This window comes from Oncorhynchus clarkii, chromosome 2, assembly GCF_045791955.1.
Source record: "Oncorhynchus clarkii lewisi isolate Uvic-CL-2024 chromosome 2, UVic_Ocla_1.0, whole genome shotgun sequence".
Classification (NCBI taxonomy): Eukaryota; Metazoa; Chordata; class Actinopteri; order Salmoniformes; family Salmonidae; genus Oncorhynchus; species Oncorhynchus clarkii.
The window spans coordinates 78,623,557-78,640,138 of record NC_092148.1 but is presented as its reverse complement, the minus strand read 5'-3'; the positions used below and the strand labels follow the sequence as shown (position 1 = coordinate 78,640,138).

Below are 16,582 nucleotides of genomic sequence, written 5' to 3'. Positions count from 1 at the left end.
ATTTTATTACTCTTAAGTTTATTTTTAAATGGATCTCTATGCATACAACAAACAAAGGCATTTAACAAACACTAACATGGACTTTGAAACAAAAGGGGATTCATCCCCTTTGAGGAAGCCATGTATTGTTACAAAACTGTTGGGCGAGAAAAAAACTTGTTACAGAAATCATTTTCAAGCACAATGTGGAAGTGAAAACAGCAGACGATGCATGACACTTCTACACCCCTTTCAGTATCAGAACTGGTAAAATAAAGCACTGAAGTTTCCAAATCCAGCGGCAAACACCATCTTTTCACAAAAATGATTGAAAGTTATACATTTACGGAGCAGCTTGTTAAGAAAATGAATGTGCCCCTGAACTAAACTAAATGGCCCACTCACTACTGATTGGTAATCAAGCATCAGGCTCAGTGTACGTCCTGAGTGGGGAGTCCGTAGAGTTTGGGGTCTGTTTTGAAGTCACCTGGCCACGGTCGGGTTTATGAACTGAACTGCTGTGCTGAACAGATTACGGAGCAGTAGGGGGGCGTGCTCACACACCCCCTTCACCAGGGTCAGAGTGAGGGCCATGATCACTTTCTCCTGGGGTAGATAGTCTAGCACGGGGCCCAGGCCCTGCTTCTTCACCCACTCCACTTCCAGGGCTAGGTGGTGCTTCCATAGCTGGGGAAACACAGACAGACTCGTGACATACTTATGGATTGAATTTATACCCGTTACTAGATTTATATTTTATAACCCCTGTGGTTTCAATTCACAGCAGCAACACCATGATTTTGACATACATTCCTAGACACAAACATTATATATCTACACTGAACAAAAATCTAAATGCAACATGCAAAAATTAATGGTTTTACTGAGTTACAGTTCATAAGGAAATCAGTCAATTGGATTTCACATGACCAGGCAGGGGAGCCGGGAGCAGTCACCCACTGGGGAGCCAGGCCCAGCCAATGTGTTATTCCCTCACAAAAAGGGCTTTATTACAGACAGAAATACTCCAGTTTCATCAGCTGCCCAGGTGGCTGGTCTCAGACAATCCCAAGAAGAAGCCGGATGTTGAGATCCTGGGCTGGCATGGTTACACGTAGTCTGAGATGGTTGGATGTACTGCCAAATTCTCTAAAAATGACATTGGAGGTAGCTTATTGTAGATAAATTAACATTAAGTTCTCTGGCAACAGCTCTAGTGGACGTTCCTGCAGTCAGCATGCCAATTGCACGCTCTCTTATAAAAGTACTGACCCCCCCCCCCCCCAAGTCAGTACTTTGTTGAGCCAATTTTTGCAGCAATTACAGCTGCAAGTATCTTGAGGTATGTCAATAGAAGCTTGGCACATCTAGCCACTGGGATTTTTGTCCATTCTTCAAAGCGAAACTGCTCCGGCACCTTCAAGTTGGATTGGTTCCGCTGGTGTACAGCAATCTTTAAGTCATACCACAGATTCTCAATTGGACTGAGGTCTGGGCTTTTACTAGGCCATTCCAAGACATTTAAACGTTTCCCCTTAAACCACTCGAGTGTTGCTTTAGCAGTATGCTTAAGGTCATTGTCCTGCTGGAAGATGAACCTCCGTCCGTCCCAGTCTCAAATCTCTGGAAGACTGAAATAGGTTTCCCTAAAGAATTTTCCTGTATTTAGCACCATCCATCATTCCTTCAGTTCTGACCAGTTTCCCAGTCCCTGCCGATGAAAAACATCCCCACATCATGATGGTGTTCTTGGGGTGATGAGAGGTGTTGGGTTTGCGCCAGACATAGCGTTTTCCTTGATGTCCAAAAATATAAATTTTAGGCTCATCTAACCAGAGTACCTTCTTCCATATGTTTGGGGAGTCTCCCACATGTATTTTGGTGAACACCAAACATGTTTGCTTATTTTTTTCTTCAAGCAATGGCTTTTCTGGCCACTCTTCCGTAAAGCCCAGCTCTGTGGAGTGTATGGCTTAAAGTGGTCCTATGTACAGATACTCCAATCTCCACTGTGGAGCTCCTTCAGGGTTATCTTCGGTCTCTTTGTTGCCTCTGATTAATGCCCTCTGTGCCTGGTCTGTGAGTTTTGGTGGGCGGCCCTCTCTTGGCAGGTTTGTTGTGGTGCCATATTCTTTAATAATGGATTTTTAAAATTGTATTTATTTCACCTTTATTTAACCAGGTAGGCTAGTTGAGAACAAGTTCTCATTTGCAACTGTGACCTGGCCAAGATAAAGCGTAGCAATTCGACACAACACAGAGTTACACATGGAATAAACAAAACACACAGTCAATAATACAGTAGAACAAAAGAAAACAAAAAGTCTATATACAGTGAGTGCAAATGAGGCAAGTTAAGGAAATAAATAGGCCATGGTGGCGAAGTAATTACAATATAGCAATTAAACACTGGAATGGTAGATCGGCAGAAGATGAATGTGCAGGTAGAGATACTGGGGTGCAAAGGAGCAAAATAAATAAATACCAGTATGGGGATGAGGTAAATAAATGGGCTGTTTACAGATAGGCTAAGTACAGGTGCAGTGATCTGTAAACTGCTCTGACAGCTGGTGCTTAAAGCTAGTGAGGGAGATGTGAGTCTCCAGCTTCAGAGATTTTTGCAATTCGTTCCAGTCATGGGCAGCAGAGAACTGGAAGGAAAGACGACCAAAGGAGGAATTGGCTTTGGGGGTGACCAGTGAGATATACCTGCTGGAGCGCGTGCTACGAGTGGGTGCCGCTATGGTGACCAGTGAGCTGAGATAAGGCGGTGCTTTACCAACTAGAGCATACAGGTCGCAATGGTGGGTAGTGTATGGGGCTTTGGTGACAAAACGGATGGCACTGTGATAGACTGCATCCAGTTTGTTGAGTAGAGTGTTGGAGGCTATTTTATAGATGACATCACCGAAGTCGAGAATCGGTAGGATGGTCAGTTTTACGAGGGTATGTTTGGCAGCATGAGTGAAGGATGCTTAGGAAGCCGATTCTAGATTTAATTTTGGATTGGAGATGCTTAATGTGAGTCTGGAAGGAGAGTTTACAGTCTAACCAGACACCCAAGTGTTTGTAGTTATCCACGTATTCTAAGTCAGAGCCGTCCAGGGTAGTGATGCTGGACGGGCGAGCAGGTGCGGGCAGCGATCGATTGAAAAGCATGCATTTAGTTTTACTTGCGTTTAAGAGCAGTTGGAGGCCACGGAAGGAGAGTTGTATGGCATTGAAGCTCGTCTGGAGGTTAGTTAACACAGTGTCCAAGGAGGGGCCAGAAGTATACAGAATGGTGTCGTCTGCGTATAGGTGGATCAGAGAATCACCAGCAGCAAGAGCAACATCATTGATGTATACAGAAAAGAGAGTCGGCCCGAGAATTGAACCCTGTGGCACACCCATAGACTGTCAGAGGTCCAGACAACAGGCCCTCCGATTTGACACACTGAACTCTATCAGAGAAGTAGTTGGTAAACCAGGCGAGGCAATCATTTGAGAAACCAAGGCTGTCGAGTCTGCCAATAAGAATGTTGTGGCCAGGTCGATGAATACGGCTGCACAGTAATGTCTCTTATCGATGGCAGTTATGATGTCGTTTAGAACCTTGAGCGTGGCTGAGGTGCACCCATGACCAGCTCTGAAACCAGATTGCATAGCGGAGAAGGTATGGTGGGATTCGAAATGGTCAGTAATCTGTTAACTTGGCTTTCGAAGACCTTAGAAAGACAGGGTAGGATAGATATAGGTATGTAGCAGTTTGGGTTTAGAGTGTCACCCCCTTTGAAAAGGGGGATGACCGCGGCAGCTTTCCAATCTTTGGGAATCTCAGAAGATACGAAAGAGAGGTTGAACAGGCTAGTAATAGGGGTTGCAACAATTTCAGCAGATAATTTTAGAAAGAGAGGGTCCAGATTGTCTAGCCCGGCTGATTTGTAGGGGTCCAGATTTTGCAGCTCTTTCAGAACATCGGCTATCTGGATTTGGGTAAAGGAGAAATGGTGGGGGCTTTGGCGGGTTGCTGTGGAGGGTGCCCGGGCAGTTGACCAGGGTAGGGGTAGCCATGTGGAAAGCATGGCCAGCCGTAGAGAAATGCTTATTGAAATTTTCATTTATAGTAGATTTATCGGTGGTGACAATGTTTCCTAGCCTCAGAGCAGTGGGCAGCTGGGAGGAGGTGCTCTTATTCTCCATGGACTTTAGTGTCCCAGAACTTTTTTGAGTTAGTACTACAGGATGCAAATTTGTTTGAAAAAGCTTGCCTTAGCTTTTCTAACTGCCGGTGTATATTTGTTCCTAACTTCCCTGAAAAGTTGCATATCACGGGGGCTATTCGATGCTAATGCAGAACGCCACAGGATGTTTTTGTGCTGGTCAAGGGCAGACAGGTCTGGCGTGAACCAAGGACTTTATCTATTCCTAGTTCTACATTTTTTGAGAGGGGCATGCTTATTTAAGATGGTGAGGAAGGCACTTTTAAAGAATAGCCAGGCATCATCTTCTGACGGGATGAGATCAATGTCATTCCAGGATACCCCGGCCAGGTTGATTAGAAAGGCCTGCTCGCAGAAGTGTTTCAGGGAGTGTTTGACAGTGATGAGGGGTGGTCGTTTGGTCGCAGACCCATTACGGATGCAGGCAATGAGGCAGTGATCGCTGAGACTTCATTGAAAACAGCAGAGGTGTATTTGGAGGGCGAATTAGTTAAGATGACATCTATGAGGGTGCCCGTGTTTACTGATTTGGGGTTGTACCTCGTAGGTTCATTGATAATTTGTATGAGATTGAGGGTATCAAGCTTAGTTTGTAGGATGGCCGGGGTGTTAAGCATGTCCCAGTTTAGGTCACCTAGTAGCACGAGCTCAGAAGATAGATGGGGGGCAATCAGTTCACATATAGTATCGAGGGCACAGCTGGGGGCAGAGGGAGGTCTATAGCAAGCGGCAACAGTGAGAGACGTGTTTTTGGAAAGGTGAATTTTTAGAAGTAGAAGCTCAAATTGTTTGGGTACAGACTTAGAAAGTAATACAGAACATCTTTGCAGTTCTATCTTGGCGGAAAACCTTATAGTTAGCAATGGAGTTCAGGGTTTTTGGTGGTTTTCCTAAGCCAGGATTCAGACACGGCTAAGACATCTGGGTTGGCAGAGTGCTCTAAAGCAGAGAGTAAAACAAACTTAGGGAGTAGGCTTCTAATGTTAACATGCATGAAACCAAGGCTTTTACATTTACAGAAGTCAACAAATGAGGGCACCTGGGGGGTGGGAGTGGAGCTAGGCACTGCAGGACCTGGATTAACCTCCACATCACCAGAGGAGAAGTAGGATATGGGTACGGCTAAAGTCTATACGAACTGGCCGTCTAGCACGTTCAGAACAGAGAGTTTGGGGTTCTGGGCAGGATAGCATAGATTCAAGGCATAGTGTACAGACAAAGGTATGGTAGGATGTGAGTACATTACCTAGGCATTGAGTAATGAAGAGAGATAGTCTCTAGAGATGTTTAATGTCATCGCATATGTAGGAGGTGGAACAACATGGTTGGTTAAGGCATATTGAGCAGGGCTAGAGGCTCTACAGTGAAATAAGACAACAATCGCTAACCAGGACAGTAATGGATAAGGCATATTAATTAGAGAGAAGCATGCGTAGGCAAGTGAACATATGGGTCCAGTGAGTGGTTGGGCTGGCTGGGGACACGGCAATTGACAGTTAGTAGGCCGGAGCTAAACAAGCTAGCAGCTAGTAGACCAGGACAAGCTAGCAGTTAGCAGGCCGGGTTAGCAAGCAAGCAGTTAGCATGGGCTAGCAGTTAGTAGACCAGGGCAAGCTAGCAGTTAGTAGACCAGGGCAAGCTAGCAGTTAGTAGACCAGGGCAAGCTAGCAGTTAGTAGACCAGGGCAAGCTAGCAGTTAGCAGACCGGGTTAGCAAGCAAGCATTTAGCAAGGGCTAGCAGTTAGCAGACCGGGCAGGCAAGCTAGCAGTTAGCAGACCAGGGCCTGGCAGTTAGCAGGCCGGGTTAGCAAGCAAGCATTTAGCAAGGGCTAGCAGTTAGCAGACCGGGCAGGCAAGCTAGCAGTTAGCAGACCAGGGCCCGGCAGTTTAGCAGTTGGCAGACCGGGTTAGCTAGAAAGTTAGCCTTTGAGGGGGGGTGGTGGGGGGTGGTGTAAGCCAGCTTCTTGATATGCCATACCTGTTAGGTGGATGGATTGTCTTGGAAAATGAGAAATGCTCACTAACAAAAATGTAATCAAATTTGTGCACAAAATGTGAGAGAAATAAGCCTTCTGTGCATATGGAAAAAATCTAGGATCTTTTATTTCAGCTCATGAAACATGGAACCAACACTTTACATGTTGCCCTTATATTTTTGTTCAATAAAGTTCTGAGCAATCCAAGCAACAAGGATTCCAGAAACTTACCCCAATGGAATACTTCTGCAGTTTCTTGGTCAGATTCTCAGCAGCCTGGGCCATCACACTACGCTCAAGCTGATCAGCTATTTCAATCAGCCCTGCGGCGACACCTCTCAGGGCTTCTTCATTGGCAGGGTTATCTGGAGGGCAAAGAGCATGTTAGTCAAAATCATATTGAATATGAACAGCTAAAGTATCCACAATTTGATGTCAACACCGTATCATTTTCAATCACTTACACAACAGTTCAACCCAGATGTGCCAGATCCCTGTCACATAGTACAATAAAGCTAAGATGTACAGCAGTATATATACTGCCCCTTTTCTAATATCCTTTTCATATACAGACAAAAATCCCACTATTTTACCATGCCAGATTTTTTCCATATCTGAAAGGGGTAGGGGGCAAAAACCATGGGGCAATTCCACAGTAACAGAATGCTGGAACTCAGATGTTTCACTTTAAAATGTATGCCAAACAAAAACTAATGATTGCAAAGTTAAACAAACCATACAAGTCATCCTTGTGCATAGAGTTGTATGGTTTGTTGAACTTTGTAATCATTGTTTTTTTTTGGCATAGTCTCGGGAATCATTATTTTACCATGAAATTGCCCCATGGTAAAATAAAACCCACATAAAGATCTAGTCATGATCTGCATTTTCACAGGCCCTGTAACCAAATACAGGTATCAGGTCTGTGTGAATGGTTCTCTGCTTTTTTGTAGGTAAACTCATTAACATACAATTTTTTAAAGGTCCAGTGTAGTCAAAATTAGGTTTCCCCGTGTTTTGTATCATATTGTACAACAGCTGATTAAACTAAAGCTATAAAATTGTGAAATAAATGTATCAGTGTTATTTCCTGATAGTTGCTGGTTGAAAATACAATCTACACAGGACCTTCTAATCAGCAGGTTCGCATGGGCGGAAGTTTTGGCTTTCCATGGTGACATCACCATGTGGTAAATTGGTTAATAGACCAATAACAAAAAGAGTTCCTAAGCTCTCTGCTAATGTATTATAGTAAGGTACTCAATTGTTACCCATAAATGTTTTGATATGTATATAAAAACAGCGGCATTGGGCCTTTAACCCCTCCCTAATTTGTAATGCAAACAGACCCCATCGTTTAACAACACCCGCCAAACCTCCCAATTTGCCAGTTACGCACTTAATGTATAAAAGGGGTATACCAGCAAATACGTGATCAATAAGGGTCTGTTTGTAGGGGGTCATAAAAACATTGTCTTACATCGTCTGTCTGAAATTAGTGTAAGGCACCCAGCTAGGGATTAATTCTGCTACCATGTTTGCAAAGCACACAGACCAACAACTCATGACCTTCCAGTTACCTATATTCTGCTTGTTTAATCTGGATTTAAGCACAAAACAATATAGAATCAAACTTGTATGGGTCAATCAAGCCCATACTTATTCCCTGAGTCATGTTAAGGTAACTCATTTACCAAGGTGCATTTGAAACCTGTCACCAGTAGTGTCATTCATTCAGAAAGACACTTTGTGACCTTGGGATTAAGGTTCAATCTGCACATAGCATAGTTCTGAGATATTGAGCATCAAAGATTTCACATCCCACATCTCAGAACTGTTTTGTAGAGAATTTCTTGTTCATAACCCATTAAGGTCCTTACTTTAAAAAGATACTACCTAAAGTGCAGAGTATCAAAATCCTGAGACATTTGTAAATCTGTTTTTTAGGGGATGCAATTGTAGATAGAACCTTATGGTTCTGAAATGTCAGTCTGGGTTTGAGGTTCTGACACTTCTGAATTAGACATGTTGAGTTAAGAAAACTATAGCTATTTGAATACATAAATGATAGTGGTATATCTTAGTAAAATAGAATAACACTATTAAATACATTAAGAAATGTATTATGATCATCAGCTGAATTACGGTCACTGAACAATGATGTGACAACATCATTTACTTTAAGATTACTGACTGTTTTTTGCTTGAGTGGCATTATTGCTGGCTTGACTAGCCTGCCCTAGACCATACATAGAGAGAGAGATGGCAAATACATGTGTATTTGTACAGGCTTGTGATTAAAGATAGAACCTAAAAGCACCAAGTTCAACTTGGTTTATACAGAAAGAGCTTTCCGTTTTTTTTCACTTTACGATGTACTATGCAGAAATCACTCCGCCATTTCCTGGCGTAGAGAATCATTGTACCATCTAAACTGCTGTGAGATCTTACCCATAACCAAAAATAGTATTTTCAGTTGTTACAAAAGTACAAAAACAAAAGTAAAAGAAGCAAAAACGAAACTTGACAACGGGAAGTATAGAAATAGCACACCTAAAACAGATTTACCGCTTCTAAGACTTGCTTTCAATGAGAATAACAGCTCTATAACAGACTGTTCTATGTGAATTTGGTCTAGCCGCCTGACAGTTACATATCGCAGCTTTAAAAGTTACTTCACATACATATGAAGTTCAAATATATGTGACTAACTATTTTTTGACAGAAATGTCAGAACCTTACAGTCTGCAGGTCTTGACTTGTCAAAACTAAGTGAATGTGACTGATGGAATTTCAATCATACTATAAAAAGAAAAACGAAGACAAACCAACTCACCGGGCCATGCCGGCGCAGCCTGAGGCTCAAGCCCCTCCAGTAAGATACTACTGCTGCTGCAGAAGTGTCCATCTGTCTGAAGCTCGCCCTCCTCGTGGATGTTAAGACCCAGACCATTGCCGTTTATGTCCTGGGTTAGCTTCAGCTCCCGGGCCAATGAGTCCAACTCTATGCGGAGCTCCGCACTGCTGCAGCTCTGCTGTTGAAGGAAAGTCAGAAAGACCAGGGGAGTGCACTGAACATCCCCACAGTCCATCGCTGTTCTTCTACAGGGAAAAGCATAACATAATATATCCATTGCAATTTCATCAGATATAAACTAGCTCTAAAGTTAGAGTTTCCTACGAATGCATTTTCACCAAAGTATTTACTAGCTAGCTGAACGTTACCATGAGGACACAGTCAGCAGCTAAGTAGTTAACCTGTAGAAGCGCGCTACATTCGATTCAATGGTGTGCGAACAAAACAAGTCAAGATAGCTAACGTTAGCTAGCTATTTAACGTAACGTTTGCCCGTGCTGATGCTAGCAAATAGCAATACACTCAATACTAACATTTTCTCTGTTCACTCACCGTCTAAAAACAGTAAATATATTAGCTGGTACAGTTCAGCTTGCTTATTACAACTTGAAATAGCTAACAACACACGCTGATTGACACCGCCGAGTCAGAGCTGTTCGCCTTGCTTTCCAGACAACACACACGCACCCCATCAGTTTGGGAAAATTGGGGGTTTGGGACATCCCCCCCCCCCCCGCCGCGGACTGGTTTTTACTACATGTGTGGCTACATTGGGTTGATTCGATTACGCTGGGTCGTGGAGTACCGCCAATGGCCCGTGACATGAGATCAAAAACGGTGAGGGAGGCGCTCTTTCTCAAATATAACACTATCTGCGCCGCTTGGTCATTTGTCAAAGCATGGTGCATTATCCAGAAACATCTATTTTCTATTAAATACATGTTTTATTTTAATTGGGAAGGCAGATAAAGCGTTATCACTTTTGCATTGGAAAACACCGAATCCTACTAATTACATGTGCTTAATTAAGTCACTTTTGTTTTATGCCGACGCCACCGTGGGCTTTAAACGGGGCAACTGATTTACCCCGGGAGGCTAACCGGTTCCAAATCGAATACCCTCAGTTTCGATGCAAAACACGCCTACACCGGCGTCCAGGCGGGATTAACCGAACTCCGTCATTGTAACTACTATAGTGTGTGTGCGCCATTTCTCGGAAGATCCAAACTAATTGCGAAGCTAATTTTTGAAGACTCCATTGAAATGGGCTACTTATTAAATAGGGCAAAACGTGATTGTGAACCATTCCAGCCCTGCTGACAACGTTTTCTAAATCCTAAACCAGATTGCATACATACAGGCTATCCTCAGATCAATAATACCAGGTTTCTTTCAACAAGAAAAATACGCGAGTTTGCATGCTGTTATAAAAAAGTGACATGCCCTAACCACACGAAATAGCTGGTCCAAAAACAAGGATTTACAGTAGCATACTTCTCCCATTTCATGACCAGCGCTGACCAATTAACAAAAACTCGATTTTAATGGAAGGATGATGTAACCCAAATTGTTTTGAATCTTCCATACGCACACGTGATATACTTGTGGGGTTTTCCCTTCAACCCAGTCCTGTGACTGCAAGATAAGGAAGTAAAGTCATGCTAGGAGTCGGGACCAAACTTTTTACTGAGCAAAACATTGGTCTCAATTGTAAAATTACGCAAAAAAAAAAAAGCAATTGCAAATATGGTTAAGTGTGATGAGTGACTGCTTTATCCTTGCATTTAATGTTGAACGACATTTTAGGTCAAATGTAAAATACTAACCCCAAACAAGGGTATTGGTTTAGGTCTGATCATATAAATTGTTAACTCTATGGTGGTTTACGGTCAGAGAAATGAACATGCATATGAGTAATAAACATGCAAGTGGCTACCCCTTGAAATAAAATCTGTCCTTCCACCAGTTATATTAACACAGTTCTGTACCAATAGATAAACTCCTCTAATCCTCTGGAAAGTCCCACAGTTAATGTGGTTTCTGTAATTCCGATGCCCTTTGATAAACAATTAAAGTGTGACTTTAATGAAAGACAAACATGTAAAGCAGCTAAACTGCATTTGTTTCTAGTGTCCTTATGATGAAATACTCTTTAGATGTTTCAGTGGTCTACACTTTCAAAGCCAAACATACTACAAAGAACTCAAGCCTGAGGGCCATTTCATAAGACCTTAAAAGTTTATTTACATTGTAAAAAGCAACAAATCACTGATGTTAATAAAACATTGCTGACTTGGCATTGCACTCACTGGTGTCTGCAGCAGTTCTCAATGGCCCAAATTATTGCAAAGTAAAACCTACTTCTCCACAAAAGTTAAACACTGAACGGCAGAAGTGCTACACAAGGAATTAATGGAGTTCTGCATCAAATCCTTCCCGCTTTGATATAAATTAGTCCAACATACTGCGATTCTACGACACTGATGCACAAAATAAAACCACCACAGGCTCTTCTAGGTAACTTTTTACCCTGCTGCTCACCAAGTTACATTGAGCCAGTCTAAGAAGTCCCTTGAGTCAGGGGAAAGTCCAAGACTTTGCAGCAAGGAGAATCAGTGTTCTGGTACTTCCAATAAGGCCCAGCATGTGATCACCTTTCACACTCCATACCCTGGGCATCCAAAGCTCATGGACCGGGCAGCATTCCTACCGACCAGCCTCCGCCCAGCTTTGGGCAAAGACCCTGTATTAATGGGATGCTGTAGACTAGGGGGAAAAGCCTGCTGTGGGGACAGTGTTGACAAACGAGCCTCCTGCAGCTCTCTGTGGAGGAATCGAGAGAGGGTGTTTATGTACATGGAATAAGTCACTTTAATAGTTTGAAAGCATAAATAATTTCTTCAGTCTCATACTTTATGTACCCCAGCCTTACTGATCAAGTCATTATATAAACAACCAGCAGGAATTTTGTGCAGTGGTGTAAAGAACTTCAAATACTACTTAAGTCATTTTGGGGTTCAATACTTTACATTTGACAACTTAACGCCATTACATTCCTAAAGAAAATAAATTATTTTTATTCCATACATTTTCCCCTGACACCCAGAAGTACTTTTTTGAATACTAAGCAGGACAGGAAAAATGGTCCAATTCACATACGTATCAAGAGAACATCCCTGATCATCCCTACTGCCTCTGATTTGGCACTCATTAAACACGTGTAGGAGTGTGCCCCAGACTATCCGTGAACAAAAAACAAAATCATGCCATCTGGTTTGCCATAAGGAATTTGAAATTATTTACACTTTTGGTACTTAAATGTATTTCAAAATCAAATACTTTTACTCAGGTAGTATTTTACTGGGTGAGTTTTACTTGAGTAATTTTCTGTTAAACCATCTTTACTTTTACTAATGTATGACAATTGGGTACTTTTTCCTCCACTGCTTTTGTGCCACAGGGGAGAAATACATTTTTTTCTGTTTCATATTAACTGCGCCCCCTAATGGAGAGTTCAACCAACTTCTATGCAAACGACATCTCTGCCCTCACTTTTCCAGCGTGGCTGTCCTGAACCTCTCCACATTGAGCTCTCTGCGCAGTTGAGCAGCAAGCTTCCCAGTCCTCTCCTTCCTCAAAACAGGTTGTCTGCATAGCGCTGACGCAGAGGGTCGTTGAGATGGCTCCGGATCCAGCAGAGTCTGACAGATACACAAAGACAGCTTATCCCAAACAGCTGTTAATGTAGCAAAGGCAAGAGATAAACCTTGGAACATTTGTCGATCTAGAATGAAAAGCAAAATCAGTGTTGACTTAGCTTTGTGTGGTACTGGTTAATATCTGTCCCTTCCTAAACTGTGAATACCTCTGCATATTTATTTTAACTAGGCAAGTCAATTAAGAACAATTTCTTATTTACAATGATGGCCTACATTGATCTGGTACTCCCTGTACATAGCTCCATTCTTCTGTATTTTATTCATCATGTTAGTTACTATTTTAAAGACTCTGCATTATTGGGAAAGGTTCATAAGCAATTATTTCACTATAAAGTCTACACCAGCTGCATTCAGCACATGATCAATAAAATGTGATTTAATTTGGATTACAAAAAAATATATTCAGCTGACATTTCATAAGAAGCTCCATAGATCACATACAAAGCACACCAAGGAGAAAAACAAAACAAGATGGTGTAAAAGAAAAAGGTAGAAGAGTGCAGACATGACCAAAACAAGTACAGTTAAGTAAATTATGGGTATATGTGGTACCTGAATGAGACTTCTGAAAGCAGGGGAGAGCTCCTGGGGCAGGCTGGGTAACTGTGCCCGTCTGAGACTGTGCCATTCATCTCCATTCTGAGGGAGAGGGGGCGACCCTGCTGCCAGCAGCACAGTCAGGCCTAGTGCAAATATGTCCGCCTTAGGCAGATTGCTGTAGTCCTGGGCAGCAGGGAGAAGCAGGGGATACAAGGTGTACATTCAAACAAACATAAGTAGTCAATAGAGAGAACTTTTACCGTACCTCATGCAGGACCTCGCTGGCGAGGAAGCGGCTGTCCCCCTCCTCTACTTGTGGACTGCTGCTGGACGTCACATGGCCCAGGTCGCCTGCAAAAACAAACAGGAATCATAGATGGCATCTCAATAACGCAGTGCACCAAAGCTAGGAGAGAAAATGTGATATTTAGTGAAAAACTACTACCAATTTTATAAACCACCCCTGTTGAAGGGCCTCCGTCCTCTTCCTCCTCACTCTCACCCGCTCCACCTGCGCTCGAGCATTGGCATATGAAGATATTACCTACAAATAAGAGCAGAGTGAGAAACGGTGGAAGTGAGGAGTATACATTGCTGAGAATGAGAAGAAATAAAGAGGAGACTCACTGGGTTTAATGTCTAGGTGCACAAGGCCAGAGCTGTGAATATACTTGAGACCCATGGAAACGTGCAGAAGTAGATCCCTCAACTCCAGCTCTGGAAACAGCTCTCCACTTGCCTCCTTCTCTAATATGACATCGTGGAGACTCCCACCTGCAGTGTTTACAACACAGTACATCGAGATGCGCGCACAAACAAAAAGTCTCATACATCAATCCAGCCATCTTACTGACAAACACTTATTCAACCAAAAAGTCAGTGTTCCTTCCCCCTGCCAATATTCAGTCATTTAGATTAGATTTATTTAATCACATGCACAGGGTCATAAATGTAGTTACAGTGTACAGTGAAATACTTATGCACCAATTGTGCAGGTGAGAATGAAACAAAACTTAAAAAAAATAATATCCAGTCTACCATCACAATACTCATTCTGTATGATCATGTGATCATCTTCAGCCCATGCTGAGTAATAGCGGACGACATGGGGGTGATGCCCAAGTACAGCATGTGCATACACCTCCTTTAAGGCCAGCTGCCTGGGGACAAAAGGAGACATCATTTACAAACTTCATCATTACATACTGCAAATAATAAAATACAACATCTCAACGACCCTCAACATTTGAGATCAGGGGTTTGAAACTCATTCCATAGAGGGCCTAGCGTCTGCAGGTTTTTCCGCCTTTCAATTAAGAGACTTAAACAACCAGGTGAGGGGAGATCTTCACTAATTATTGACCTTAAATTCATCAATCAAGTACAAGGGAGGAGCGAAATCCTGCAGACACTCGGCCCTCCGTGGAATGAGTTTGACATGTGTTGTAGATTATCGTTTTCCTATTCTCACGCTGATCATAAGGCCCAGGCTATTCTTAAACAGTGTGAGGCCGCTGGTGCTGACTCACTCATTGGCAGACCCGGCAAGTGGTCGGCGAGAGCGCTTGATGGCGTACAAGCAGCCGTCCAGCCTCTTCACACACTTGCACACCACTCCAAACTCCCCCGCACCGATGTGTCCAAGCTCCAGAAATTCACTCTCATACCTAGACAGCATGAAAGCCTGGACAGCCTGCCTCTGCACAGACAGACGGAGGACAAAAGCAGGAAGTGGGAGTGTGAATGGCAGAATTAGGAGGGACAGAGGAAACGGCCAAAAGAGATGAGCTTAGTGACTAAATGAGCCGTGGACAGGCAGGGGAGAGGGAGAGCCAACTGTTCAATGGACAAAGATAGTTTGTACCTTGGACGGGAGAAATGCATCATCATCCTCCTCTGATGACGTATGGCTCGGTTTCATTCTAAAAGATGAGATGATAACTTCACAAAACCCACTCAGTCTCAAAACACTGTAGAGACTCAGATGGCCTTGCTACCATGTGCTATTACACAATCACCAAAACGCAGAAAACAATACCATTTACAATCACAACCAAACCCTTAGTTGGGTTACCTGCATCCATATTCGTCATCGTCACTCTTCCGACTCTTCCTCTTGTAGTGCTCCCTGGTCCTGCGGAACGTGTCGGGGGTGAAGGGGTTCACATTGACAGAGGGCATGCGGCTGCACTGGGCAGGGTCAGTGGAAGTGGCGAAACGCAGAGCCCTCTGACTGCGGCATATCTTGGTGCTGGAACTGGGCAGAGCTGACTTGGACAGCAGACTCTTGGGTGAAGAGGGGATGTGGAGAAATAAATCCTTCTGACATGTAAAAATGCACTGAATTCCAGGATTTTACATTGGAGGTAGCTACACATTGTAATGTGTGATGATTTGAATAGTTTCAGATGAAAGAAATCAAGAAAGTGATCCACGAGGGCATGGTCCTCTGTAGCTAAGTTGATAGAGCATGGCGTTTGCAACGTCAGGATAGCAGGTTTGATTCTTGGAATACCCAGACGTAAAATGTATGCACACATGACTAAGTCGCTTTGGATAAAAGCATCTGCTAAATGGCATATATTATACATATGATAAATGTCCACACACCTTGGGAGTACTGGGGGAGTCACAGAGCCTCAGTTTCCTCCAGGCGGCATAGGGAATGGGGGTGGTCGGTGAAACTGGGATGGATGGGGATATGGTGAAGCTCCTGGTGCAATGACGCTGCACTATGGGTGTCCTGCACACAGAGTTGGGACTTAAGATCTGAGGATTTCTGGAGCTCCATTCATCCAAACTGCTGTCACTACCCTCTTCCTCGCCACAGCTTGAGAAGTCCAAGTTTTGCACCGTCCAGTCACTTCCCATGGCCATCCCTGACTCAAGGAGTTCTAGAAGACAGGCATTGATAGTAAAGTGATTCTTCCATGATGAAACAAAGGGTCAATAAAGGGATAGCCTAGTGAAAATGACTTGTTCCTTACCTTGAAAGCAATATGGAGGAGGCTGCTTTCAAGGTAACACATTTATTTTTTGAAAATGTGTTCATTTCTGTTAAAGGGATAATTTAACTAAAACACCCGAATCCCTTGTAGTTCTCACATGGTTACACGCATGGACTACTAACAAATTAATGTTTGGGAATGGGAGACAGGCGCTTGGATCATACAAAGTTCCATTAGCACTAAATGTATAATGTATTCCTTACTTTTAAATATTTTCCAATGCTTTGAAAGTTTGAATTAATACACTTCTGAATTACTTACGATCAAGTTGCCTACCAGAACACCAGGTTTGAATTTAGCT

General features: G+C 43.0%; 2 protein-coding genes across 2 annotated transcripts; both read right to left on the bottom strand.

Moving 5' to 3' along the window:
- Position 1: 1 nt before the first annotated feature.
- On the bottom strand, positions 2–9,805 carry LOC139374305 (BH3 interacting domain death agonist). Its single transcript, XM_071115341.1, has 4 exons — positions 9,567–9,805; positions 8,994–9,259; positions 6,389–6,522; positions 2–666 (listed from the first exon to the last, which is right to left on the bottom strand). Exons 2-4 carry the CDS (start codon positions 9,247–9,249, stop codon positions 463–465), a joined length of 594 nt encoding a protein of 197 aa, XP_070971442.1. The 5' UTR covers positions 9,250–9,259; positions 9,567–9,805; the 3' UTR covers positions 2–462.
- Positions 9,806–11,671: 1,866 nt separating this feature from the next.
- LOC139382623 (WEE2 oocyte meiosis inhibiting kinase) lies at positions 11,672–16,501 on the bottom strand. Its single transcript, XM_071126724.1, has 12 exons — positions 16,485–16,501; positions 15,884–16,167; positions 15,348–15,559; positions 15,138–15,195; positions 14,803–14,972; positions 14,312–14,433; positions 13,901–14,047; positions 13,719–13,817; positions 13,539–13,624; positions 13,286–13,456; positions 12,567–12,715; positions 11,672–11,837 (listed from the first exon to the last, which is right to left on the bottom strand). The coding sequence occupies exons 2-12, from the start codon at positions 16,148–16,150 to the stop codon at positions 11,672–11,674; spliced, it is 1,647 nt and encodes a 548-aa protein (XP_070982825.1). The 5' UTR covers positions 16,151–16,167; positions 16,485–16,501.
- Between the last annotated feature and the right edge of the window lie 81 nt (positions 16,502–16,582).

Coding starts and splice junctions, on each gene's coding strand:
- LOC139374305 (XM_071115341.1), bottom strand. CDS start 9,249: ATGGACTGTGGGGATGTTCAGTGCACTCCCCTGGTCTTTCTGACTTTC. Junction 6,523..8,993: donor GGCTGCGCCGGCATGGCCCG/GTGAGTTGGTTT, acceptor TTTGCCCTCCAG/ATAACCCTGCCAATGAAGAA. Junction 667..6,388: donor TGCAGAAGTATTCCATTGGG/GTAAGTTTCTGG, acceptor GTGTTTCCCCAG/CTATGGAAGCACCACCTAGC.
- LOC139382623 (XM_071126724.1), bottom strand. CDS start 16,150: ATGGCCATGGGAAGTGACTGGACGGTGCAAAACTTGGACTTCTCAAGC. Junction 13,625..13,718: donor AGGGGTGGTTTATAAAATTG/GTAGTAGTTTTT, acceptor TTGTTTTTGCAG/GCGACCTGGGCCATGTGACG. Junction 13,457..13,538: donor CCAGCGAGGTCCTGCATGAG/GTACGGTAAAAG, acceptor CCTGCTGCCCAG/GACTACAGCAATCTGCCTAA.